Source organism: Balaenoptera physalus, assembly GCF_965194825.1.
Source record: "Balaenoptera physalus genome assembly, chromosome: 1".
Lineage (NCBI taxonomy): Eukaryota > Metazoa > Chordata > Mammalia > Artiodactyla > Balaenopteridae > Balaenoptera > Balaenoptera physalus.
This window is the reverse complement of record NC_138882.1, coordinates 42902134-42927668: the sequence shown is the minus strand read 5'-3', so window position 1 is coordinate 42927668 and position 25535 is coordinate 42902134. Positions and strand designations below refer to the sequence as shown.

The following is a 25535-nucleotide window of genomic DNA, read 5'->3' as shown; positions in this document are numbered from 1 at the left end:
TTGGGCTCTCTGTTAGCAGAGGTGGTGAGAAAACAATGCTAATGAGGTCAGGGGTTCAGTGCCCACGTGGGTCTGTTATCTTTCTTTTGTTCTCTGGCCAAAAGTCTATATCCTTTAACTGTGTCCAGCTACTGTGATGAGAATAGAGATGACAATTGGGAGAGAGTAAGGGAATGTGGATGAGTCTATAATCCTATTCTTCCTACAGTGGAAAACAACTCCAAGTTCATGTCCTTTTGCAGCAAAGTCATCTTCAGGGTTGAAGGACTGCCCATTAAGAAGCAGTAAGGAAAATGAAAGGTACAGTTCCACAGTGGTGGTAAGGAGGCTGAAGCTACAGCATCAATGCTCACAGCTAGAGCATTGCTTGGTCATTTATGCTAATAAGAAGATAGCAGTTGCACAGATGATTATTATCCACAGCCAATTTTCAATTTCTTATTAGCCAAAGTTTCACCATTTCTAGACATCTGTGTAAGGAGTAAAGTGAATTGGTTTGAGTTTTTTTTTTTTTTCTCAGCCACTATCTATTGAAGATTCTAATGAACAATGAAATGCCCACAGTTACCCAGAAATAGAAGGGCTGAGTATTCCCACAAGTAGGGCTCAACCCTGGAGTGACTTAGACCTGGCTTTTTAATCACAATTCATAATTCCTCATGCTATGCATTGTTTTCTCAGAATTATTATATCTTCTGTAATGTTGTGTATCAACATAAATCAAAGTAGGCACCGACCAAGCATGATGGAAAAACTATGGGCTTCTAAGTTGATCTTATCACTCAGTTTGTGTGTGTGTGTGTGTGTGTGTGTGTGCATGTGTGCATACTTGGGGAAGCTACTTAAATGCTTTGAGCCTCAGTTTCCTTGCTTGTAAAGTGGGGGTATTGATGTTTATCTCATAGGGCTGTAGGAAGAATTAGATGATAGAATAAGGAGAAGTCTGGCAAGTCTAAGGTGGTACCTGGCATATTGTAAGTATTTTCCCAAATGACTAGAGTTCTTATTATCAACATTGCATATATTTATTTTAATCATCTGACAAATTTCCCCCACTTTATTGCAAAACCAAATGTATAGAGCATCTATTACTAATACCTCATTAGCAGATGCTGTCGATTGACTTGCCTTACTCCTCAGCCCACCAGAATTCACGAGCAGCTGCAATAGGCAGGTGACATCGTCCCACCTCAAGGACCTAGGTCTTTCTTCTTCTTTGCCTAAGGGCATTCAAAGGCACTTACACAACCTAGAAGCATAAGAGTTTATGCTCCAAGGGCAACTTCAGCCCCAACCAAATGGAAGATGACTACAGGTAGAGCAATTCTGAGACATACTCCACATGGTTTCTCAGAAGATTCTCAGTGTGATTGAGCTGAAGCCGCCCACCATGGAAACCCACTCAATAATGCAACTTTTTTTTACTTTTCTCCCTTCTCTGTCTCACTTTCCCCATTTCTTCACTTACGATTCCTGGACTCACTTTGCAAATAAATTCCTAGTCCTTAATTTCTTATCTCAGGGTTTGTTTTTGGGGAACCCAAACTAAGACATCTACCTCATAGGGTTTTTAAAAAAATTTTATGCAGTAAAATTGACTGTATTTTTGGTGTGTAGTTCTGTGAGTCTTGATGCATACATTTATATACCCACAACCACAACCAGGATACAGAAAAGTTTCCTTCCCCTAAAAATTCCCTTTGTAGTCAAACTATCCCCCAACTCTTAACCCATGACAACTGTTCCTATAAGATTTCCTTTTTCAGAATGTCATAGAGTGTGTGAGACTGTCTCCTTTCTTCAACATATTGCCTTTGACATTCATCCATGTTGGTTGTGTATACTAGTTCACTCCTTTTCATGGCTGAGCAGCATTCCATTGTACAGATGTGACATAGTTTGACAATTCATTTGTTGAAGGACATTTGTATTGTTTCTAGTTTTCAAAGGTTATGAATAATCCTGCTCTAAATATTCACATAGATTTTCATTTCTCTGAGGTAAATACCTAGAAGTAGATTTGCTGGATCATATGGTAAGTGTATGTTTAACTTTATAAGAAACTGCCAAAATTTTCCAGAGTGGCTGTACGATCTTGCACTCCCATCAGCAATGTGTAGGAGTTCCAGTTGCTCCACATCTTTGATAGCACTTGGTATTGTCATGATTTTTATTATTTTAGCCATTCTAGTAGGAATGTAATGGTATTTTTTTGTAGTTTTAATTTGCATTTCCCTAATGGCTAATGACGGTAAGCATTTTTTCATGTGCTTAATTAACATTATATTTTTTCTTTGTAGAAGTGTCTGTCAAATCTTTTGCTCAGCTACTTAATTGGGTGATTTATTTTCTTACTGTTGAGTTTTGAGTGTTCTTTATATATTCTGGATATAAGTCCTTTATTAGACATGTGATTTGCAAATATTTTCTCCCACTCTGTAGCTTGTCTTTTCCTTTCTCTTAATCATAGGGCTTTAATAAGGACTAATGAGTTTATACACTAAGTTCTTTAAAAACTAAATAGACATGCTGTTTTTCTGTCAGTTGGGGAAAGGCAATATGGAGAAAAGTTTGATTTGGGACTCAGACAAACCTGGGTTTGAATCCTGGTTCAGTCACCCATAAACTGCTTTGCCATGAACTATTCTGTTAGTTTCCTCATCTGTAAAGTATAGACCACAGTACTTACCACACAGTGCTTCTGTGAGGATTAAATGAGATAATATGTGTGAAGGACTTAGCCCAGTGCCAGGATGTTGTAAGTGTTCAATAAATGTAAAGATTATATTCTTATTATACAATATTCTCATTTCCAAGCCTTTGCATAATCTGCTCCCTCTGCTTAGATGGTCCTGCTCTACATCTTATCCCTCTCTCCCATATTTTCTACTTGCCTAAGATGATTCCAATTTAGGAGGCTTTGCTGGACATCACCGGTTTGGGCCAGATGCCCCTTCTTGGGGCTCCCATAGTACCCTTTAATCATCTTGCATCACTCTGTATTTTAAGCATCATAAGCTGTGGGCAACTCGGGGCAGGGCTAATGTCTTTATCATCTAAAATTATTCCAGGTCGCGTTTGATGAATGAATGAATAAATAAATGAACGAATTCATCTCATGAATTGTCGGGGATTCCAATTAGACGTCCCTCTGAATATTGCCCGAATTCAGTCCCTTTAAGACAGCCTTAAACATCCCAAATGGATGTCTGTGACTTACACCAGGACCCGGCTTGCAATCAGCCAAACAGTCACTGCATCTTTGACAAGCTGGATGCCGAATGGAGAAACTTGAATGCTTTGCATCTATTTACTTTTACCACATGCCATAAAAATTAAAAATACATTGTACCACAAGTGCAGTATTTAGTGTCTCACTTTAATTACATTCAAGTGTGTTGCTAAATAGTCTTGAGAAAACCTTAATGACCAGCTGTTCTACCCTTTTCCCATATGTCAGAAATGGTTTCTGAAATCACATTCCGGGACAGTAGGGTTGTATAATTAGACAGTGTATAGTTAACACTTCTAGATTTTCCGCTTAAACTGTGGACCCTTTACACTAACATATTGTGTGATTCTGCTGGTTTGGCGCAATGCAATTAAATGACATGCCAAACAGCAACAGAGATATGCAAACTCCATCAGACTTGTTATCACTGCATCATTATTTGCTCATATCTTTTTCATCGTCAGGATGGCATGCTTTTGTGTGTGTGCTATGCAATATTCAGCATGTTTGGCTGACAAATAAACTTAGTAAAAAGGGCTGTAAATTTTTAATATTCCCTTCATAATGTCATTTATCTCACTAGAATTAGATGTGAGAGTGGCTTTTGCATCCTTTTGAACAAAGAGCTATCACTCGAATACGCAGCAACCATTTAAGGAAACAAAACAAAACTAAACTAAAATTCCCCAAGGTTGTAATAGAAGCCAATATTTTACACTGCTTCTGGTGGGGAAATGGGGATTTTAGCTATCCCCAAACTGGATTTGGGAGATAAAAGAAGTTGAATTTAGACAATTGATGATTGTGAAAATAAATCATTAGTTACTTGCCATTGCTTGACTCTGAGCTTAATGAGTTGTTTTGAAACCATAGTAATATCTTATTTGCTTAAATTTGGTTAATTCTTTGATTTTTGAGTATAGACAAGAGACTGAAACAGAAATATAAAATAAGGAAATGGGAAAATTCTATGAACTAATAATATTCTTTGGCTCTTCCTTTCCTTCTCCCACAAAGAAAATGTCCTTGACATTGTCCCAAATTTCAAGTCAAAACATAACTCTGATTTCTGATTGAGAATTGCCCAGATAAATATATTAAGACCAAGTCACAGGTGAAGCTTTCTCGAGTCCTAAACAGCAAATTCATTTTTGAAAAAGCTAAGAGAGAGCTTCACTGTTCTAAGACTGATTTACACCATTTTTTTCTTCTAAGCTTGAATTTCCAATGACTTATTTAGATGTAAGCACTGACAGCTGTAATCATGTTTTAAATCTTGCTTTGTATCCTTAGTTATAATGTTGTTCAATTAATATTCAGAATAATGGAAGTGATGTGCCGTTTTGAAAAAGACTTGAATACAGTCCAATGCTTTGGGAAACTGACTCTCGAGAGGATTAATCAGCATTTAAAACTTGCATTAACAAAAATCTGATCTTCCGCCATGCGGCATGCATAATACTTTTCGTTTTTAAACATTTTAGCTTAATACTACGGCATCCTTTGTCCTGATTTTTTTTTAATGATTTTAAAATTGAGCTCCTTCAGATCAATTTTGCCTTGACCCTTGTGCATAATTGGACACTTGCAATTGAAAAATATAAGGATGTTCTTTTGCATGGTGCACTAAATTGTATTTCCATTATTAAAGATAAGGGCAATAGAGGACTACAACTTAGTACTTAACATTTCAGGTTTTTCCCCTCAATTTATATCCAAAAAGTTTACAATCTTTCTTCAAAGCTCAATTATCCAAACCCAGTCCTTGAGAGAAAAAGAGCTAAAAATGATGTTTTAATAATGAAAAATGATCAATGGGAATAGGATCTTTTGCTGTAAATGGTAAAACAATTGATGATTAGTGGTCTCTTCTTATTTGTTTTTAAATAAGTGGAAATCACACTGAGTTATTTACATGTAAACAAGGATTTGGGTTCTAAAGCTGAAATAAAATGACATGATGGAAAATGAACTGGGAAACAGTGGACTGAGGGCTGTGTTTGGCTCATAGCTAAATGGGAATGAAATCAATTTTAGAAACAGGGAAGAAAGATGATTGTGAAAGCAGACTAGAAAAAAATTGCTGTTTTATCCTAGTAAAGTAATCGGCTGTTTTATGACCAGAAATAAAGTCAAGTGAGCACATACTTCTGTGGGTCTTGTCTCTCCTTAGACCAGCAGCTTGCTCTCTGGCCCAGGACCCGTTGTTTTTCCTCTGCTGAGACTACACTGCTGACCCTGGTGCTAAATGTGGCCTGGAAGGATTTTATTCTTCCCTTTGCATGTTTTTAGAAAAACCTCTTGGCTTCCGTGATAAAGCAGTGGACACTGCAGAGCAGATTCTTATTGCTGCTGAGCCTTGTTAGGATTTTGTAGCAGGCACAGCAAATGGTCGATGAATGCTCATTGGAAGAATCTCTTTAAAAGCCCTAATTAAGTGCCTGCCTGCCTGCCTGCCTGCCTGCCAGGGTTGTGCAGGTTTCCACTCAGAACTTTGCTCACCTGGCCCTCGTTCTCAGCAGAGGGGTCGCTGCTTTGGCAGCCTCTTTGAGTGCCATGACTCCTCTGAGATGGAGAGTGAAGGACGTACAGAGAGTGATGGAGGCCCTCGGAAAGGTGGGGGTGCTGCTGCCCGCTGAAGGAGCTAAAGGTGCTGCGTGCAGAGGGGAAATGGGGAGCCATCGGCTTCTGACTCGGGGGCTAAACACGGGCAGGATAGATAGTCAAGAGAACAAAAGTATTTATTTAAGACACCACTGGACAGTGGAGTGTTTGCATCACACCTCCAGCTAAGGGCATGTTATGTTAATGAGGGTGTTAAAAACTTTGGTTGAAAAACAGTGAAGCCTGTGCCTGACAGAAGCATTGGTGGCGAATGCATTTTTATTTATTTATTTATTTATTTATTTATTTATTTATTTATTTATTTATTTATTTATGTTTGGCTGTGTCGGATCTTCGTTTCTGTGCGAGGGCTTTCTCCAGTTGCGGCAAGCGGGGGCCACTCTTCATCGCGGTGCGCGGGCCTCTCACTGTCGCGGCCTCTCTTGTTGCGGAGCACAGGCTCCAGCCGCGCAGGCTCAGTTATTGTGGCTCACGGGCCTAGTTGCTCCGCGGCACGTGGGGTCTTCCCAGACCAGGGCTCGAACCCGCGTCCCCTGCATTGGCAGGCGGATTCTCAACCACTGTGCCGCCAGGGAAGCCCGCGAATGCATTTTTATCCACAAACTGCCTACATTTGTGGAGGTGAGTGGGCTTGAATGTACAGAGAGCAAGGACCACAGCTTCTGTCTTTCTAACAGGAAAGAGTGTTGTGTTTAAAAAGTCTCTTTCTCAGAGTACAGAAGAGGTTTGTTGTTGTTGTTGTTTTTTTTGGTTGGTTTACTTGTTTTCCTTGCTTTGTAACATTTTTCTCCATGCGTGGCTATCAGTGAGGTAGGCAACAGAGCTGAGCCCTGGGCCCAAGTGGGTACCCCGCCCTGTCCTAGAGGGAGTGGGGGGATAAGGGCCTGCTCCCTGGATACATTTCCCTAGGATCCTGGCATTTGGGGAATTTGTTTAACTTCCTGGGGAAAGATTCCACCACCCCTGTTTTGGGGGCAAATTATGAACATTTTGACAGGCTCAAGGCCCAGTCTGCTCTTAGCCCAGTATAACCTTAGGTCAGTTCCTTGCTTTAAAATGTAAACAAACGGTTTCCCCTGGCCTATTAAAAGAAATCCCAAAACTTTAGCATTATCAACCGTGCCTTCACTCTCTGACCCCAGACCACCCCCCAGGCTATGTTTTTTCCTTTTCATCCATCATCTCCAGACACCTTGGACTCAAGTCAGAGTAGCCTAGACATCACTCCTTAAACAGAAGTGCTTTTCCTTTCACTGTGTCCTCGCTGAAAGAACACTCCCTCCTTTGCCCTTTGCCTGCATGGAGAGCTCCTACTTATCCTTCAGTGACCAACTCAAATGCCTCTTCATCTCTATGGCTTTTCCTGAACTCCCCTGGTGTTCTCTCCTCCTTCCACATCCTCCACCCTATTCCCACTCAAGAAGAACTATTCACCCCTATAGCTGTGATCCCCCTACTATAGCAACTATCACTCACACTATAGGTATTTTTGTTGTTGTTTCTCCCACAAAATTGTGTATTATGCAAGAGTTGGAATACTAGCTCCAAAGCTGTTATTTCAAATATTTCTTGAAGTGAATTTGCCCTTTAATAAACACTAAGAGTATTTCAAGATCTTAGAACTGAAATAACATCAAAGAGTTTATATTCAAAAGTTTGTTTGTTTTCCTTGTCTATCAAATATAAAAATGTATAAATTGAGAGCTTAGACCTATTCTTTAAATTTAAGAACTTTCTTCCAGGAGATATATATTTTTTTCTATTCCAGACCATAAGATGCAGTGATACAGCTAATAATTACAAAAATATCTATTTTTTTTTCCGATCTTAGAAAAACTTAGAATGTAAGTAGATTGATTTCTTGGTTTAAACTGTGTATCTAGTAAAACTCCCTACCTCCAGCGAGAATGGCACTTAAGTATAGATCTTTGAAAAGTGTCTGATCAGATTCAATGTAAGCCTACAAAGACTGGATTGAAGGAATGCTAAAAATATAGTTTTCTGTACTGTGATGTAGATGGGAAAAGCAGCATTACTCCATTTCATATCTATGGCAGTGCCTGTCACACACCCTCCAAAGTCTCAATATTTTCTAGACAAGCAGATCTTAAGGCTATTGCCCGTAAGAATCATCTAGAATGAGAGGTGGAAAACTATAGCCCACAGGCTAAATCCAGCATGCTGCCTGTTTTTGTAATAATAAAGTTCTACTGGAACACAGCCACACCCTCGTATTCTCAAATTGTCTGTAGCTGCTTCCAGGCTGCAATGGCAGGGGTGAAGAGTTGCAACTGTACGACCCACAAGACTGAAAATTTTACTATTTGGTTCTTTGCAGAAAATGTTTGCTGACTTTTGACCTAGAAGTTTCATTTTTGTTTCATTTTTTTAAATAAAACAGATGCCCAAGTCCTACCTTAGATAGATTAGTAATTGGAAGAGAAAAACCTGGTCATTTGTGTTTATAAGAAGCTCTACATGTGATTCTGAGTACAGGCTCTTAATTTTTATTTTTCAAGAAGTTATCCATAAATCATGCCAAGCAAATTCTCATAGCACAAGGAATGTCCCTCTAAGGCAAGCACCATATTTTACTTACCTTTGCATCCATAATGCCTAACACTACTCTAAACATAATTAGATGCAAATAATGCTTTTGTCAAGTGAATGAGTGAGTGCGCAAGGTGAGGAATCTCAGATTGCAGATGTAACTAGAACCTCTGAAAATCACAGTACATGGCAAGTACCTTCTCAGGCCCTGGACATGTGCCCTGTTACTTTCTAGTGAGATTTCTTTCTTCCAACTTCAACCTTACCTAGAAAAACACAAATGCTACTGATTCTCTGTGGATCTGAAATTTTAAAAAAATTTCCAAGAGTGTCAAATGAGGCATGCCTTGGTCTGCATAAGGATGGTCATCTTCTCACTGCTTGGGACATGCAGGAAAAAAAAAACTAATCTCATCATGAGAAATGGTGCAGATGGCATATTTGGCATCACCAGCCTGCGTCGATCAGAGATGCATTTATTTACATGACTTTGTTTGCATTGTGACCATTTATCTGGGCCCTTGCTCACATTTAACCTTTCGAAGGGCCGGCAGAGAGTGAGCGATTTTGCCCTTGGGATTGGATGGAGCGAGCTCCCATAGGGATGATGTTTGTATTTCTTCCTACCTGCAAAACACTCATTTCTTACAACCCCAGAAAACATTTGGTTATGTTATCTCTTGGGTCCAGGAGGAGTGTGGAGTGTGCCAAGTTTAAGAGCCATTGCCAAATACCATGGTTTGCATTATGTAGACAGCACTCCAGTGGAACTGGCGCTACTAGTTGTAGATTTGAGCTCTCGCCTCAGAGGCAAAGGATCCCTTAGTCATTTCCAACTAGGATCATGCCCTTTGCCTTTGGTTATGAGATATCTTTGTGTGTGTGCACAAACCATGGCCTGCAGGCACAACTGATGGACCACTGCGACTGACTTCTTCTAGGCTGGGACAGTGAGCCCCCAGAGTAGCACCAAAGTGGTCTCAGACCCCATGGGTGACTTGGAGACGCTGAGAAACAGCATGGTGCCTTAGAAAGGGCCTTGGGGAGCCTGGTTCTGGGTCTGTAAAATGGACAAGTCACTTACTTTCCCTGAGCTTTGGTTTCCTCATCTTTTAACAGGAATAATCAGAGTTGTTGTTATGACAACTAAGCTAATCCATATAAAGCATTTGGTGCAGTAACTGGCACCAAGGAAGCTCTCAATAAAAGTTTTTATTATTAATATTATTATTATTATTATTGATATATATATCTTGCTTAAGGTACATGGTGGTTGTGAAGATGAAATAACTGATTTTGAAGTGCTCTGTGAATCTGCAGAACTCAGCATATGTGAGGAATGCTTGTTTCAGTGGGAAGGAAGGGTAATTGCATAGAGAGGCTCTGTCAAAACATGTTTCAACATGATTCTCTGACCAAGAGTCCCAAATATTTTGAAATAAGAAACTAAGTAGTCAAACAGAGAAAGACAAATACTGTATGACATCACGTATATGTGGAATCTAAAAAATACAACAAACTAGTGAATAAAACAAAAAAAGAAGCTGACTCACAGATAGAGAGAACAAACTAGTGATTACCAGAGGGGAGAGGGAAGGGGGGAGGGACAATATAGGGGTAGGGGCAAAAAAAGGGTTGTTATGGGATTATATGAAATCTATGTGAAACTTTTGAAAATTGTGAAGAACTATAGAATTTCAAGAATCTTTCATTCAAAAAAATTGTAAAAACACAAGGTAGTAACATAAAGTAACTGGTTTGTAATCTTAAAAAAAATTAAAAAAATAAAAAGTGGAGAATTTAATTTTAAAGCAAAAAAAAAAGAAGAAGAAGTTACTATTCATTTTTCCAAACCCTTGAGAGACCAATGACCTACTGGTAAGCAGTCGTTCTGATGAGCTGATACCAGTGAGGAGGTAGCAGGTGTGCTGGTGGGATTGTTTCTGAGCAGAACCAAGGTTGGGCCTGAATACTGCCTGGACTGCACTTCTTGCTGTGTATTGAGGCAGTCACTGAGGGAATGCAAGAGGATTTCTACCAGAGAAGGCAGCAAGCATGTGAGCCATCTACCTGGGGGAGTGATGGGACACAGAAGCAATATCTTGGTGTGTTTGAAAATGTGTTACCTCAGTTGGCCTGGGAGCCTAATAGTTTCATTCAACAGGCATTTATTGCTTTCCTACTTACCTATACCAGTGCACAAGGGGTACACTTTGAGCAGGCTGGGTGAAGTGATCTTCCTCCTGGCCATAACTTGAAAAGATGGAAGGAATCAAGGCTGTCCTTGAAAATAATGGGAAGGTGTGGATATATTCAAGTCCATTATTCTTTATAAGTACATCCCAGTGTTGCTTCATGAGGAAGATTATTGCACAGTGGTCTCTATCAGGTTTTCATAAGGAGTCAAATGAAATTGGAAGAAATCACAGATGCTCAAGATGACAGCTACTAGTCATGACAATGGCATCTCAAACTCTGGTGTCACATGCCTCACAGTTGGCATACACAATGGGTGCCCTGCAAGGCCTTGTTCGTAGGGCTCTGAAACATCTACCCAGTCAATCAATTCAGTAAGAAAGGTCATTCAACAATAATTAGTTTGTTCCCACACCTCACTTGCCTAGCAAAGTTCTAGGCACATAATAGGTATTCAATAAAAACTTAAGACTAACTTAATGATAATAGATAATATTTGTTAAACACTTGAGAGATGTCAGGTCCTTTTATAACTGCTTTATATGTGTTGATTAATATTATCCTCACAGTAGCTTAATGAGATTGCATTATTATCACCATTTTCAGAGGTGAAGAAATAATAGCCTTTTGTTCAAGGTCATAGAGTTAGAAGTGGTGGAGCTGAATTCCACCCAGGCTGAAGGACTCAGAGCCCATTAAACCACGTGCAGGCACTAGACTCAATTTAAAAGTAATGTGTGGCTTCCTTTGCTGTGCAAAAGCTTTTAAGTTTCATTAGGTCCCATTTGTTTATTTTTCTTTTTATTTCCATTTCTCTAGGAGGTGGGTCAAAAAGGATCTTGCTGTGATTTATGTCATAGAGTGTTCTACCTATGTTTTCCTCTAAGAGTTTGATAGCGTCTGACCTTACATTTAGGTCTTTAATCCATTTTGAGTTTATTTTTGTGTATGGTGTTAGGGAGTGTTCTAATTTCATTCTTTTACATGTAGCTGTCCATTTTTCCCAGCACCACTTATTGAAGAGGCTATCTTTTCTTCATTGTATATTCTTGCCTCCGTTGTCAAAGATAAGGTGATCATATGTGCATGGGTTTATCTCTGGGCTTTCTATCCTGTTCCATTGATCTATATTTCTGTTTTTGTGCCAGTACCATACTGTCTTGATTACTGTAGCTTTGTAGTATAGTCTGAAGTCAGGGAGCCTGATTCCTCCAGCTCCGTTTTTCTTTCTCAAGATTGCTTTGGCAATTCGGGGTCTTTTGTGTTTCCATACAAATTATAAAATTGTTTGCTCTAGTTCTGTGAAAAATGCAATTGGTAATTTGATAGGGATTGTATTGAATCTGTAGATTGCTTTGGGTAGTATAGTCATTTTCACAATGTTGGTTCTTCCAATCCAAACAAGATGAAAAGACAACCCTCAGAATGAGAGAAAATAATCCTGAAAAGGATTAGTCTCCAAAATATACAAGCAGCTCATGCAGCTCAATATCACAAAAACAAACAACCCAATCCAAAAATGGGCAGAAGACCTAAATAGACATTTCTCCAAAGTAGACATACAGATTGCCAACAAACACATGAAAAGATGCTCAACATCACTAATCATTAGAGAAATGCAAATCAAAACTACAATGAGGTATCACCTCACACCAGTTAGAATGGGCATCATCAGAAAATCTACGAACAACAAATGCTGGAGAGGGTGTGGAGACAAGGGAACCCTCTTGCACTGTTGGTGGGAATGTAAACTGATGCAGCCACTATAGAGAACAGTATGGACGTTCCTTAAAAAACTAAAAATAGAATTACCATATGACCCAGAAATCCCACTACTGGACATATACCCTGAGAATACCATAACTCAAAAATATACATGTACCACAATGTTCATTGTAGCACTATTTAAAATAGCCAGGACATGGAAGCAACCTAAATGCCCATCAACAGACGAATGGATAAAGAAGATGTGGCACATATATGCAATGGAATATTACTCAGCCATAAAAGGCAACGAAATTGTTATTTGTAATGAGGTGGATGGACCTAGAGTCTGTCATACAGAGTGAAGTAAGTCAGAAAGAGAAAAACAAATACCGGATGCTAATGCACATATATGGAGTCTAAAAAAAAGGTAATGATGAACCTAGTGACAGGGCAGGAATAAAGACGCAGATGTAGAGAACGGACTTGAGGTCATGGGGGGGAAGGGGAAGCTGGGACGAAGTGAGAGAGTAGCACTGACATATATACACTACCAAATGTAAAATGGATGGCTAGTGGGAAGCTGCTGCATAGTACAGGGAGATCAGCTTGATGGTTTATGATGACATAGAAGGGGTGGGATAGGGAGGGTAGGAGGGAGGCTCCAGAGGGAGGGGATATGGGGATGTATGTATATATATAGCTGCTTCACTTTGTTGTACAGCAGAAACTAACACATCATTGTAAAGCAATTATACTCCAATAAAGATATAAAAAAAAAAAGTAATGTGTGGCTTTAAAAAGAAAGAAAACATTGAATTCGGGAAATGTCCACTTAAGGTGCTTCTTTAACTGACTGCATTTTAATTCTTGGCTCAACATTTGGTTCAACACTTGGCATCAACCATTTTTGTGTGGGTATAATTTTAGTAAAACTTATTCAAAGCAAGTAGATTATAGCATGTAGAGCAAGCACTTGGTGATTGGTCTGAGGCCATGGAAGGAAGGAAAGGAGGAAGGAAAGGAGGGAGGAAAGAAGGAAATAAGAAAGGAAGGAAGGAGAGAGAGGGAAGGAGGGTGAGAAGGAGGGAGAGAAGAGAAGAGGGAGGAAAGGAAGAAAGAAGGAAAGATATGAGACTAATTTGATGGTGGAGATAGAAACTGTTGAGTGTGTATGTGTGTGTTTGTATAGAAGCAGTAAGAAGAAGAATGAAAGCATCTTTCCATTGTAAGTTCTCATATTTCTTCATGCTTCCTGCTCCTTTATAGTGTGCACTTTTCAGAGAAGGGTCTAGTAGTGACCCAACACATTCTAACTACCATATCCTGAGCATAGGTTTATATCCCCCAATGCGGGGGAGAAGAAGGTCCACAGAATTACAGTGAAAGAGGACTGATGACACTGTTGGTTCTGTGAGCAACCCCATTCAAGACATCAAAGGAAAAGCCCCAACAGGCAGTTCCCTTTAGCCTGGAAGAAGGAGTGAAAGACAGCCAGACTCTCTCATCATCCAATCACATCTCAGGGGTTCAGATTTTCTCAGCTCCCTGGAGGCTTCTGCCCTTGCAGACAGGAGGATTATAGAAGATGGGGCGTTTGCAGGCATCCAGTGGCACTGCCTGTATCCACACCAGGCACCGGCACTCTGCGGTGATCACACCAAGATGGAGAACTCCTCCTAAACCCAAGCCTATTACAGCTCTGCCTGCAAGGCAGCCCACACAGAGGGAGGCAAGGCTGCCACCATGCCTGCCAGAAGAGGCTGGCGACCAATATGTTACACAGAGCTGAGAGGCCAAGGAGCAGTGGTTGTGGTGGACCAGGTAGCCAGCTCTTGGTTAGCACTTTGCAGAGGGATCAGATGGCCTCCAACATCGAGAACCATTGCAGGAAAGATGAAAGGGGAAACTTCAGCCCGGGAGAAAGAAGCATGGCACACTCTGGCCCCCACAGAAGAGAGAGAAAATGGCAGGCACCCAAGGACAGATCTTGTCTCATGAAGAGGTTTCTAGCTGTTCCAATGGAGAGGAAAGTGTGCTTTGTGGGTAGAAGGAGCCTATCTAGCCTATTCTGAAGTTCCCAGGCAGTGTCAGGTGCCAAGGTTGTAGAGTTAGACTCGACATAGCAAAAGAATTCTCCTAAAGTGCTTTGAAACACAAGAGAAATTGAAATTGTTTTCAACCTACTGAGTGGCAGAAGGAGTAGTGGTGGATGATATAACTTGCTAATTCTTTTTTATAGTGAATTTCTGCCCCTGGGTAATTGACTTAAAGAAATGGACATCTGTTGTGGGTTTTTGTCCATTTTAACTTTATAGTGTTTTGGGGGGATGCTATAGACAGAATCGTGTCCCCCCAAAGTCATATGTTGAAGGCCTAATCCCCAATGTGCCTATAATTGGAATAAGGAAGTAATTAAAGTTAAGTCAGGTCATAAAGGTGGATGGAGCCCTAATCCATCCAAGAGAATTAGTGTCCTAATAAGAAGCAATACCAGAGAGCTCATTCTCTTTCTCTCTTCCCCATGTGCGAACGCAGCACGAAGGCAGCCATCTACAAGCCAGGAGAGAGCTCTCAGAGGAACCGGAACCTTGATTTTGGACTACTCTGTCTCCAAAACTCTGAGAAAATAAACTCCTGTTGCTTAAGTCACACAGTCTGTGATATTTGTTACGGCAGCTCCAGTAGACGAAGACGGGGATGGGGGTGTGGGGGCATGAGAGGCTTTAAGTATCTGCAAGCTCGATTTCCTGTAATGTGCTCAGATAAGACTGTAAAGCCAGAGGCTGTTTGTAAAACTTTGGCTTTCTGTATGGTGCTGAGAAGTTAACCCCAAATGAGCCATCTGAGTCCCAGGGTTTGTATTTGTGGGGAGGGGGGCACAGCATTTATCTTGAAAAGTCTGTAAACTTTTTTTTTTTTTTTTTTTTTTTTTTTTTTTAACATCTTTATTGAAGTATAATTGCCTTACAATGGTGTGTTAGCTTCTGCTTTATAACAAAGTGAATCAGTTATACATATACAATATGTTCCCATTTCTCTTCCCTCTTGCATCTCCCTCCCTCCCACCCTCCCCATCCCATCCCTCTAGATGGTCACAAAGCACCGAGCTGATCTCCCTGTGCTATGCGGCTGCTTCCCACTAGTTATCTATTTTACATTTGGTGGTGTATATATGTCCATGACACTCTCTTACCCTGTCACATCTCACCCCACCCCCTCCCCATATCCTCAAGTCCATTCTCTAGTAGGTCTGTGTCTTTATTCCCGTCTTGCCACTAGGTTCTTCATGGCCTCTTTTTTTTTTTTTTTTTTTTTTTTCCCCTTAGATTCCGTATATATGTGTTAGCATACTGTATTTGTTTTTCTCTTTCTGACTTACTTCACTCTGTATGACAGACTCTAACTCCATCCACCTCATTACAAATACCTCCATTTCATTTCTTTTTATGGCTGAGTAATATTCCATTGTATATATGTGCCACATCTTCTTTATCCATTCATCTGTCGATGGACATTTAGATTGCTTCCATGTCCTGGCTATTGTAAATAGAGCTGCAATGAACATTTTGGTACATGACTCTTTTTGACCTATGGTTTTCTCAGGGTATATGCCCAGTAGTGGGATTGCTGGGTCGTATGGTAGTTCTATTTGTAGTTTTTTAAGGAACCTCCATACTGTTCTCCATAGTGGCTGTATCAATTTACATTCCCACCAACAGTGCAAGAGTGTTCCCTTTCCTCCACACCCTCTCCAGCATTTATTGTTTCTAGATTTTTTGATGATGGCCATTCTGACCGGTGTGAGATGATATCTCATTGTAGTTTTGATTTGCATTTCTCTAATGATTAATGATGTTGAGCATTCTTTCATGTGTCTGTAGGCCATCTGTATATCTTCTTTGGAGAAATGTCTATTTAGGTCTTCGGCCCATTTTTGGATTGGGTTGTTCGTTTTTTTGTTATTGAGCTGCATGAGCTGCTTGTAAATCTTGGAGATTAATCCTTTGTCAGTTGCTTCATTTGCAAATATTTTCTCCCATTCTGATGGTTGTCTTTTGGTCTTGTTTATGGTTTCCTTTGCTGTGCAAAAGCTTTTAAGTTTCATTAGGTCCCATTTGTTTATTTGTGTTCTTGTTTCCATTTCTCTGGGAGCTGGGTCAAAAAGAATCTTGCTGTGATGTATGTCATAGAGTGTTCTGCCTATGTTTTCCTCTAAGAGTTTGATAGTGTCTGCCCTTACACTTAGGTCTTTAATCCATTTTGAGTTTATTTTTGTGCATGGTGTCAGGGAGTGTTCTATTTTCATACTTTTACATGTACCTGTCCAATTTTCCCAGCACCACTTATTGAAGAGGCTGTCTTTTCTCCACTGTATATGCTTGCCTCCTTTATCAAAAATAAGGTGCCCATATGTGTGTGGGTTTATCTCTGGGCTTTCTATCCTGTTCCATTGATCTATATTTCTGTTTTTGTGCCAGTACCAAACTGTCTTGATTACTGAAGCTTTGTAATATAGTCTGAAGTCAGGGAGCCTGATTCCCCCAGCTCCATTTTTCGTTCTCAAGATTGCTTTGGCTATTCGGGGTCTTTTGTGTTTCCATACAAATTGTGAAATTTTTTGTTCTAGTTCTGTGAAAAATGCCAGTGGTAGTTTGATAGGCATTGCATTGAATCTGTAGATTGCTTTGGGTAGTAGAGTCATTTTCACAATGTTGATTCTTCCAATCCAGGAACATGGTATATCTCTCCATCTATTTGTATCATCTTTAATTTCTTTCATCAGTGTCTTATAATTTTCTGCATACAGGTCTTTTGTCTCCTTAGGTAGGTTTATTCCTAGATATTTTATTCTTTTTGTTGCAATGGTAAATGGGAGTGTTTTCTTAATTTCACTTTCAGATTTTTCGTCATTAGTGTATAGAAATGCAAGAGATTTCTGTGCATTAATTTTGTATCCTGCTACTTTACCAAATTCATTGATTAGCGCTAGGAGTTTTCTGGTAGCATCTTTAGGATTCTCTATGTATAGTATCATGTCATCTGCAAATAGTGACAGCTTTACTTCTTCTTTTCCGATTTGGATTCCTTTTATTTCTTTGTCTTCTCTGATTGCTGTGGCTAACACTTCCAAAACTATGTTGAATAATAGTGGTGAGAGTGGGCAACCTTGTCTTGTTCCTGATCTTAGTGGAAATGGTTTCAGTTTTTCACCATTGAGGACAATGTTGGCTGTGGGTTTGTCATATATGGCCTTTATTATGTTGAGGAAAGTTCCCTCTATGCCTACTTTCTGCAGGGCTTTTATCATAAATGGGTGTTGAATTTTGTCGAAAGCTTTCTCTGCATCTATTGAGATGATCATATGGTTTTTCTCCTTCAGTTTGTTAATATGATGTATCACATTGATTGATTTGCGTATATTGAAGAATCCTTGCATTCCTGGGATAAACCCCACTTGATCATGGTGTATGATCCTTTTAATGTGCTGTTGGATTCTGTTTGCTAGTATTTTGTTGAGGATTTTTGCATCTATGTTCATCAGTGATATTGGCCTGTAGTTTTCTTTCTTTGTGACATCTTTGTCTGGTTTTGGTATCAGGGTGATGGTGGCCTCGTAGAATGAGTTTGGGAGTGTTCCTCCCTCTGCAATATTTTGGAAGAGTTTGAGAAGGATAGGTGTTAGCTCTTCTCTAAATGTTTGATAGAATTCACCTGTGAAGCCATCTGGTCCTGGGCTTTTGTTTGTTGGAAGGTTTTTAATCACAGTTTCAATTTCAGTGCTTGTGATTGGTCTGTTCATATTTTCTATTTCTTCCTGGTTCAGTCTCGGCAGTTTGTGCATTTCTAAGAATCTGTCCATTTCTTCCAGGTTGTCCATTTTATTGGCATAGAGTTGCTTGTAGTAATCTCTCATGATCTTTTGTATTTCTGCAGTGTCAGTGGTTACTTCTCCTTTTTCATTTCTAATTCTATTGATCTGAGTCTTCTCCCTTTTTCTCTTGATGAGTCTAGCTAATGGTTTATCAATTTTGTTTATCTTCTCAAAGAACCAGCTTTTAGTTTCATTGATTTTTGCTATTGTTTCTTTCATTTCTTTTTCATTTATTTCTGACCTGATCTTTATAATTTCTTTCCTTCTGCTGGCTTTGGGGTTTTTTTGTTCTTCTTTCTCTAATTGCTTTAGGTGCAAGGTTAGGTTGTTTATTCGAGATGTTTCCTGTTTCTTGAGGTAGGCTTGTATTGCTATAAACTTCCCTCTTAGCACTGCTTTTGCTGCGTCCCATAGGTTTTGGGTCGTCGTATCTCCATTGTCATTTGTTTCTAGGTATTTTTTGATTTCCCCTTTGATTTCTTCAGTGATCACTTCGTTATTAAGTAATGTATTGTGTAGCCTCCATGTGTTTGTATTTTTTACAGGTCTTCTCCTGTAATTGATATCTAGTCTCATAGCGTTGTGGTCGGAAAAGATACTTGATACGATTTCAATTTTCTTAAGTTTACCAAGGCTTGATTTGTGACCCAAGATATGATCTATCCTGGAGAATGTTCCATGAGCACTTGGGAAAAATGTGTATTCTGTTGTTTTTGGATGGAATGTCCTATAAATATCAATTAAGTCTATCTTGTTTAATGTATCATTTAAAGCTTGTGTTTCCTTATTTATTTTCATTTTGGATGATCTGTCCATTGGTGAGAGTGGGGTGTTAAAGTCCCCTACTATGATTGTGTTGCTGTCGATTTCCCCTTTTATGGCTGTTAGTATTTGCCTTATGTATTGAGGTGCTCCTATGTTGGGTGCATAAATATTTACAATTGTTATACCTTCCTCTTGTATCGATCCCTTGATCATTATATAGTGTCCTTCTTTGTCTCTTGTAATAGTCTTTATTTTAAAGTCTATTTTGTCTGATATGAGAATTGCTACTCCAGCTTTTTTTTGATTTCCATTTGCATGGAATATCTTTTTCCATCCCCTCACTTTCAGTCTATATGTGTCTCTAGGTCTGAAGTGGGTCTCTTGTAGACAGCATATATATGGGTCTTGTTTTTGTATCCATTCAGCCAGCCTGTGTCTTTTGGTGGGAGCATTTAATCCATTTACATTCAAGGTAATTATCGATATGTATGTTCCTATTCCCATTTTCTTAAATGTTTTGGGTTTGTTATTGTAGGTGTTTTCCTTCTCTTGTGTTTCTTGCCTAGAGAAGTTCCTTTAGCATTTGTTGTAAAGCTGGTTTGGTGGTGCTGAACTCTCTCAGCTTTTGCTTGTCTGTAAAGGTTTTAATTTCTCCATCGAATCTGAATGAGATCCTTGCTGGGTAGTGTAATCTTGGTTGCAGGTTTTTCTCCTTCATCACTTTAAGTATATCCTGCCACTCCCTTCTGGCTTGCAGAGTTTCTGCTGAAAGATCAGATGTTAACCTTATGGGGATTCCCTTGTGTGTTATTTGTTTTTTTTCCCTTGCTGCCTTTAATATGTTTTCCTTATATTTAATTTTTGATAGTTTGATTAATATGTGTCTTGGTGTGTTTCTCCTTGGGTTTATCCTGTATGGGACTCTCTGTGCTTCTAGGACTTGATTAACTATTTCCTTTCCCATATTAGGGAAGTTTTCAACTATAATCTCTTCAAATATCTTCTCAGTCCCTTTCTTTTTCTCTTCTTCTTCTGGGACCCCTATAATTCGAATGTTGGCGCGTTTAATGTTGTCCCAGAGGTCTCTGAGACTGTCCTCAGTTCTTTTCATTCTTTTTTCTTTATCCTGCTCTGCAGTAGTTATTTCCACCATTTTATCTTCCAGGTCACTTATCCTTTCTTCTGCCTCAGTTATTCTGCTATTGATCCCATCTAGAGTATTTTTAATTTCATTTATTGTGGTTTTCATCATTGCTTGGTTCCTCTTTAGTTCTTCTACGTCCTTGTTAAATGTTTCTTGCATTTTGTCTATTCTATTTCCAAGATTTTGGATCATCCTTACTATCATTATTCTGAATTCTTTTTCAGGTAGACTACCTATTTCCTCTTCATTTGTTAAGTCTGGTATGTTCTGACCCTGCTCCTTCATCTGCTGTGTGTTTTTCTGTCGTCTCATTTTGCTTATCTTACTGTGTTTGGGGTCTCCTTTTCACAGGCTGCAGGTTCGTAGTTCCTGTTGTTTTTGGTATCTGTCCCCAGTGGCTAAGGTTGGTTCAGTGGGTTGTGTAGGCTTCCTGGTGGAGGGAACTAGTGCCTGAGCTCTGGTGGATGAGGTTGGCTCTTGTCTTTCTGGTGGGCACGTCCACGTCTGGTGGTGTATTTTGGGGTGTCTGTGGCCTTATTATGTTTTTAGGCAGCCTCTCTGCTAATGGATGGGGCTGTGTTCCTGTCTTGCTAGTTGTTTGGCATATGGTGTCCAGCACTGTAGCTTGTTGGTCGTTGAGTGAAGCTGGGTCTTGATGTTGAGATGGAGATCTCTGAGAGATTTTTGCCGTTTGGTATTACGTGGAGCTGGGAGGTCTCTTGTGGACCAGTGTCCTGAAGTTGGCTCTCCCACTTCAGAGGCACGGCCCTGATGCCTGGCTGGAGTACCAAGAGCCTTTCGTCCACACGGCTCAGAGTAAAAGGGAGAAAAAATAGAAAGAAAGAAAGAAAGAAAGAAAGAGGCTATAATATAGTGAAGTAAAATAAAGCTATTGTAAAGCAAAGCTATACAGACAAAATCGCACCCAGAAGCATATACATATACACTCACAAATAAAGGAAAAGGGGAAAAATTAATATATCCTGCTCCCAAAGTCCACCTCCTGAATTTGGGATGATTCGTTGTCTATTCAGGTATTCACCAGATGCAGGCACATCAAGTTGTTTGTGGAGTTTTAATCCGCTGCTTCTAAGGTTGCTGGGAGAGATTTCCCCTTATCTTCCCTGTTCGCACAGTTCCTGGGGTTCAGCTTTGGATTTGGACCCGCCTCTGCGTGTAGGTCGCCTGAGGGCGTCTATTCCCCGCACAGACAGGACGGGGTTAAAGGAGCAGCTGCTTCGGGGGCTCTGGCTCCCTCAGGCCGCGGGGAGGGAGGTGTACAGAGGAGGCGGGGTGAGCCTGCGGCGGCCGAGGCCGGCGTGACGTTGCACCAGCCTGAGGCGGGCAGTGCGTTCTCCCGGGGAACTTGTCCCCGGATCACGGGACCCTGGCAGTGGCGGGCTGCACAGGCTCCCGGGAGGGGCGATGTGGAGAGTGACTTGTGCTCACACACAGGCTTTTTGGAGGCGGCAGCAGCAGCCCCAGCGTCTCACGCCCGTCTCTGGGGTCCGTGCTGATCGCCGCGGCTCACGCCTTTCTCTGGAGTTCGTTTAGGCGGCACTCTGAATCCCCTCTCCTTGCGCGCCGCGAAACAAAGAGGCAAGAAAAAGTCTCTTGCCTCTTCGGCAGCTGCAGACTTTTTCCCGGTCTCCCTCCCAGCCAGCTGTGGTGCGCTAACCCCTTCAGGCTGTGTTCACGCCGCCAGCCCCAGTCCTCTCCCTGCGATCCAACCGAAACCGAAACCCGAGCCTCAGCTCCCAGCCCCGCCCGCCGAGCAGCCAAGCCTCTCGGGCTGGTGAGTGCTGCTCGGCGCCGAGCCTCTGTGCGGGAGTCTCTCCGTTTTTTTCCTCTGCGCCCCTGTTGCTGTGGGGTCTGCGGTGATCGCCGCGGCTCGCGCCCTTCTCTGGAGTTCGTTTAGGCGGCGCTCTGAATCCCCTCTCCTTGCGCGCCGCGAAACAAAGAGGCAAGAAAAAGTCCCTTGCCTCTTCGGCAGCTGCAGACTTTTTCCCGGTCTCCCTCCCAGCCAGCTGTTGTGCGCTAATCCCTTCAGGCTGTGTTCACGCCGCCAGCCTCAGTCCTCTCCCTGCGATCCGACCAAAGCCGAGCCTCAGCTCCCAGCCCCGCCCGCCCCGGCGGGTGAGCAGACAAGCCTCTCGGGCTGGAGAGTGCTGCTCGGCGCCGAGCCTCCGTGCGGGAACCTCTCCGCTTTGCCCTCCGCACCCCTGTGGCTGCGCTCTCCTCCGTGGCTCCGAAGCTTCCCCCCTCTGCCACCCGCAGTCTCCGCCCGCGAAGGGGCTTCCTAGTGCGTGGAAATCTTTCCTCCTTCACGGCTCCCTCCCACTAGTGCAGGTGCCGTCCCTATTCTTTTGTCTCTGTTATTTCTTTTTTCTTTTGCCCTACCCAAGTACGGGGGGAGTTTCTTGCCTTTTTGGAGGTCGGACGTTTTCTGCCAGCGTTCAGTGGGTGTTCTGTAGGAGCAGTTCCACGTGTAGATGTATTTCTACTGTATCTGTGGGAAGGAAGGTGATCTCCGCGTCTTACTCTTCCGCCATCTTCCCAAGGACCCCCTGTAAACTTTTTTAAACATGAAAAATGTTACATGGAAAGTAACACTATGAAAGCAGAGTGTGAAAAAAATATGAGAGGGAGAACTCAAGAACAAAAAAATAATGCTTATATTGGCCTACAGGGAGTAGAACACTTAGACCAACTTTAGTACTGAATATTTCCTTTAAAAAAAAAGTCATGTCTCCTAAAACCAACTCCAAATGGAGTCATATAAACCCAAACATTAGAATCAAGGGAATTTTCCAGTGAGGGAGAACATTTTGGTAATATTAGTAATTTAGTTTTCTTGTAAGGAAATTAATTCAATGATTTGTTCAGAATAGTTACAAAAATGTACAGTCTCAGAGATTAGTGGGGAATCCAGTTCCTGTGGAGACAGCAATTCTCTGGTCTCCTAGAGGAGATAAATTATAATATTTTATTTGTGTCACAGTAGGGGAAAGGAAGGGGAAGTTCTCTGGCTTCTGTCCCTTTGTCCTGGAAGAATTACAGACTTATATGGAACATATCTCCTGCTTTCTTGCCTTATTATTATTGTTTTCTTTTTTTCCTTGTTCACATTTGCTTGAATTTTTTACCATTTTTATTGTGATATAACTGACATATAATGTGTAAGTTTAAGGTGTACATTTGTGATGATTTGATTTGATATATGTGTATATTTCAAAATGATTATACCAATAAGGTTGGTTAACACATCCATCACCTCACATAGTTACCTTGTGTGTGTGTGTGTGTGTGTGTGTGTGTGTGTATGTGTGTGTGTGTGTGTGTGTGTGTGTGTGTAGAACTTTAAAGACTGACTCTCAGAAACTTTCAAGTATACAATACAGTACTGTTTTGTCATCCTGCTGTACGTTAGATCCCCAGAAATCATTCATTACAAAACTGGAAATTTGTATCCTTTGACCACCTTCATCCATCCCATCCCACCTCCCTCAATCCCTGCCAACCACCAATCTCTGTTTTTATGAGTTTGTTTTTTTTTAAGGCTCTACATATATGTGAGCTCATATAGTATTTATCTTTTTCTGACTTATTCACTGAGCATAATACCCTCAACTTTCATCCATGTTGTTGCAAATGGCATGATTTCCTTCTTTTTATGGCTGAATAATATTCCATTATATATATCTGTATCTATTTGTCTATCTATCTATCTATATTACATTTTTTTTTCCATTCATCCATTGACAGACACTTATGTTGCTTCCATACCTTGGCTATTGTGAATAACACTGCTTTGAACATGGAGTAGAGATATCTCTTCGAGATAGTGATTTCATTTCCTTTGGACATGTACCCGAAAGTGGAATTTCTGTATCATATGATAGTTCTATTTTTAATTTTTTGAGGAAACTTTGTACTCTCCCATACTGCACCAGTTTACACTCCCACCAACAATGCACAGGGGATCCCTTTCGTCCACATCCTTACCAATACTTGTTATCTCTTGTCTTTTTGATGATAGCCATTCTAACAGGTGTGAGGTGATATCTCACTGTGGATTTGATTTGCATTTCCCTGATGATTAATGATGTTGAGTACCTTTCCATGTACCTGTTGGCCATTTGTATATCTTCTTTGGTAAAATGCCTATTCAGATCCTTTGACTATATTTAATTAGGTTATTTGGGGTTTTAGTTTTGGTTTGGGGTTTTTTTTTGCTATTCAGTTGTATGAACTTCTACTATATTTTGGATATTAACCCCTTATCAGATATATGGTTTGCAAATATTTCTCCCATTCTGTAGGTTGCCTTTTCATATTATTAATTATTTCTTTTGCTGTGCAGAGGCTTTTTAGTTTGATATAGTCCCACTCTTTTATTTTTGCTTTTGTTGCTTGTGCTTTAGGTGTCAAACCCAAGAAGATTATTGCCAAGACCAATGTTAAAGAGCTTACCTCCATTTTTTCTTATAGGACTTCTGTAGTTTCAGATATTACATTTAAGTCTTAATCCATTTCAAGTTATTTTTTGTGAGTAGTGTAAGGTAAGGGTGTAGTTTCATTATTGAAGAGACTATCTTATTCTCTGAGTATTCTTAGCTCCCTTGACAAATACTGGTTGACGTAAATGCATGAGTTTATTTTTGGGTTCTCAGTTCTGTTCCACTGGTCTGTGTGTCTGCTTTTAATGCCAGTACCATACTGTTTTGATTACTATAGGTAATATAGCTTGAAACCTGTAAGTGTGCATCCTGCTTTTGTTCTTCTTTCTCAAGATCGCTTTGGTTATTCAGGGTCTCTCATGTGGTTCCACACAAATTTCAGGATTTCTTTTTCTATTTCTGTTTTTAAAATGTCATTAAAATCTTGGTAGGGACTGCATTAAATCTGTAGATTGATTTCAGTAGTATGGACATTTTAACAATATTAATTCTTCCAGCCCATGAACATAGAATATCTTTTTATTTGTTTGTGTCTTCAATACCTTACATCAATGTTTTATACTTTTCAGTATACAGATCTTTCACCTCTTTGGTTAAGTTTATTCCTAAGTATTTTTATTCTTTTTGATGCTATTAAATGGGATTGTTTTCTTTATTTCTTTTTCAGATAGTTTGTTGTTAGTATATAGAAATGCAACCAATTTTTGCATATTGATTAAGAAAAGAAATGAGAGTTGCTGACAGGCAAATATGGAACATTCAAAGAGAAGTAGAAAAACTAAAACTATCTCTGAAAGATGCTGCTAAGAAGGGCCAGAAGGATATCTGTGTAGTTCTGGCCAAAGAGGAGATCAGGTCAAGGAAGGCTGTGAGCAAGCTTTACGCATCCAAAGCTCACATGAATTCTGTGCTCACAGGGATGAAGAACCAGCTTGTGGTCTTGTGAGAGGCTGGTTCCTGTAGAAGAGCACAGAAGTGATGAAG

At 40.4% G+C, this 25535-nt stretch overlaps 1 protein-coding gene across 13 annotated transcripts in view; it reads left to right on the top strand.

Annotated features, from left to right (window-relative positions):
- LOC309665580 (uncharacterized protein) overlaps positions 1-25535 on the top strand; it is a 205490-nt gene that overhangs the window by 133988 nt on the left and 45967 nt on the right. Inside the window, exon 4 of one of the 13 annotated variants that reach the window (XR_014266536.1) lies at positions 14846-15217. The exons of 11 other annotated variants lie outside the window; for them this stretch is intronic. Coding sequence is in view for 1 of the 2 variants with exons in the window: in XM_082472216.1 (XP_082328342.1) it covers positions 906-923 (18 nt within the window). In the remaining variant the exon portion in view is untranslated. Of the gene's footprint in view, positions 1-905; positions 6887-14845; positions 15218-25535 lie in introns of those variants that run through there. One more of the 13 variants, XM_082472216.1, reaches the window with a different exon arrangement.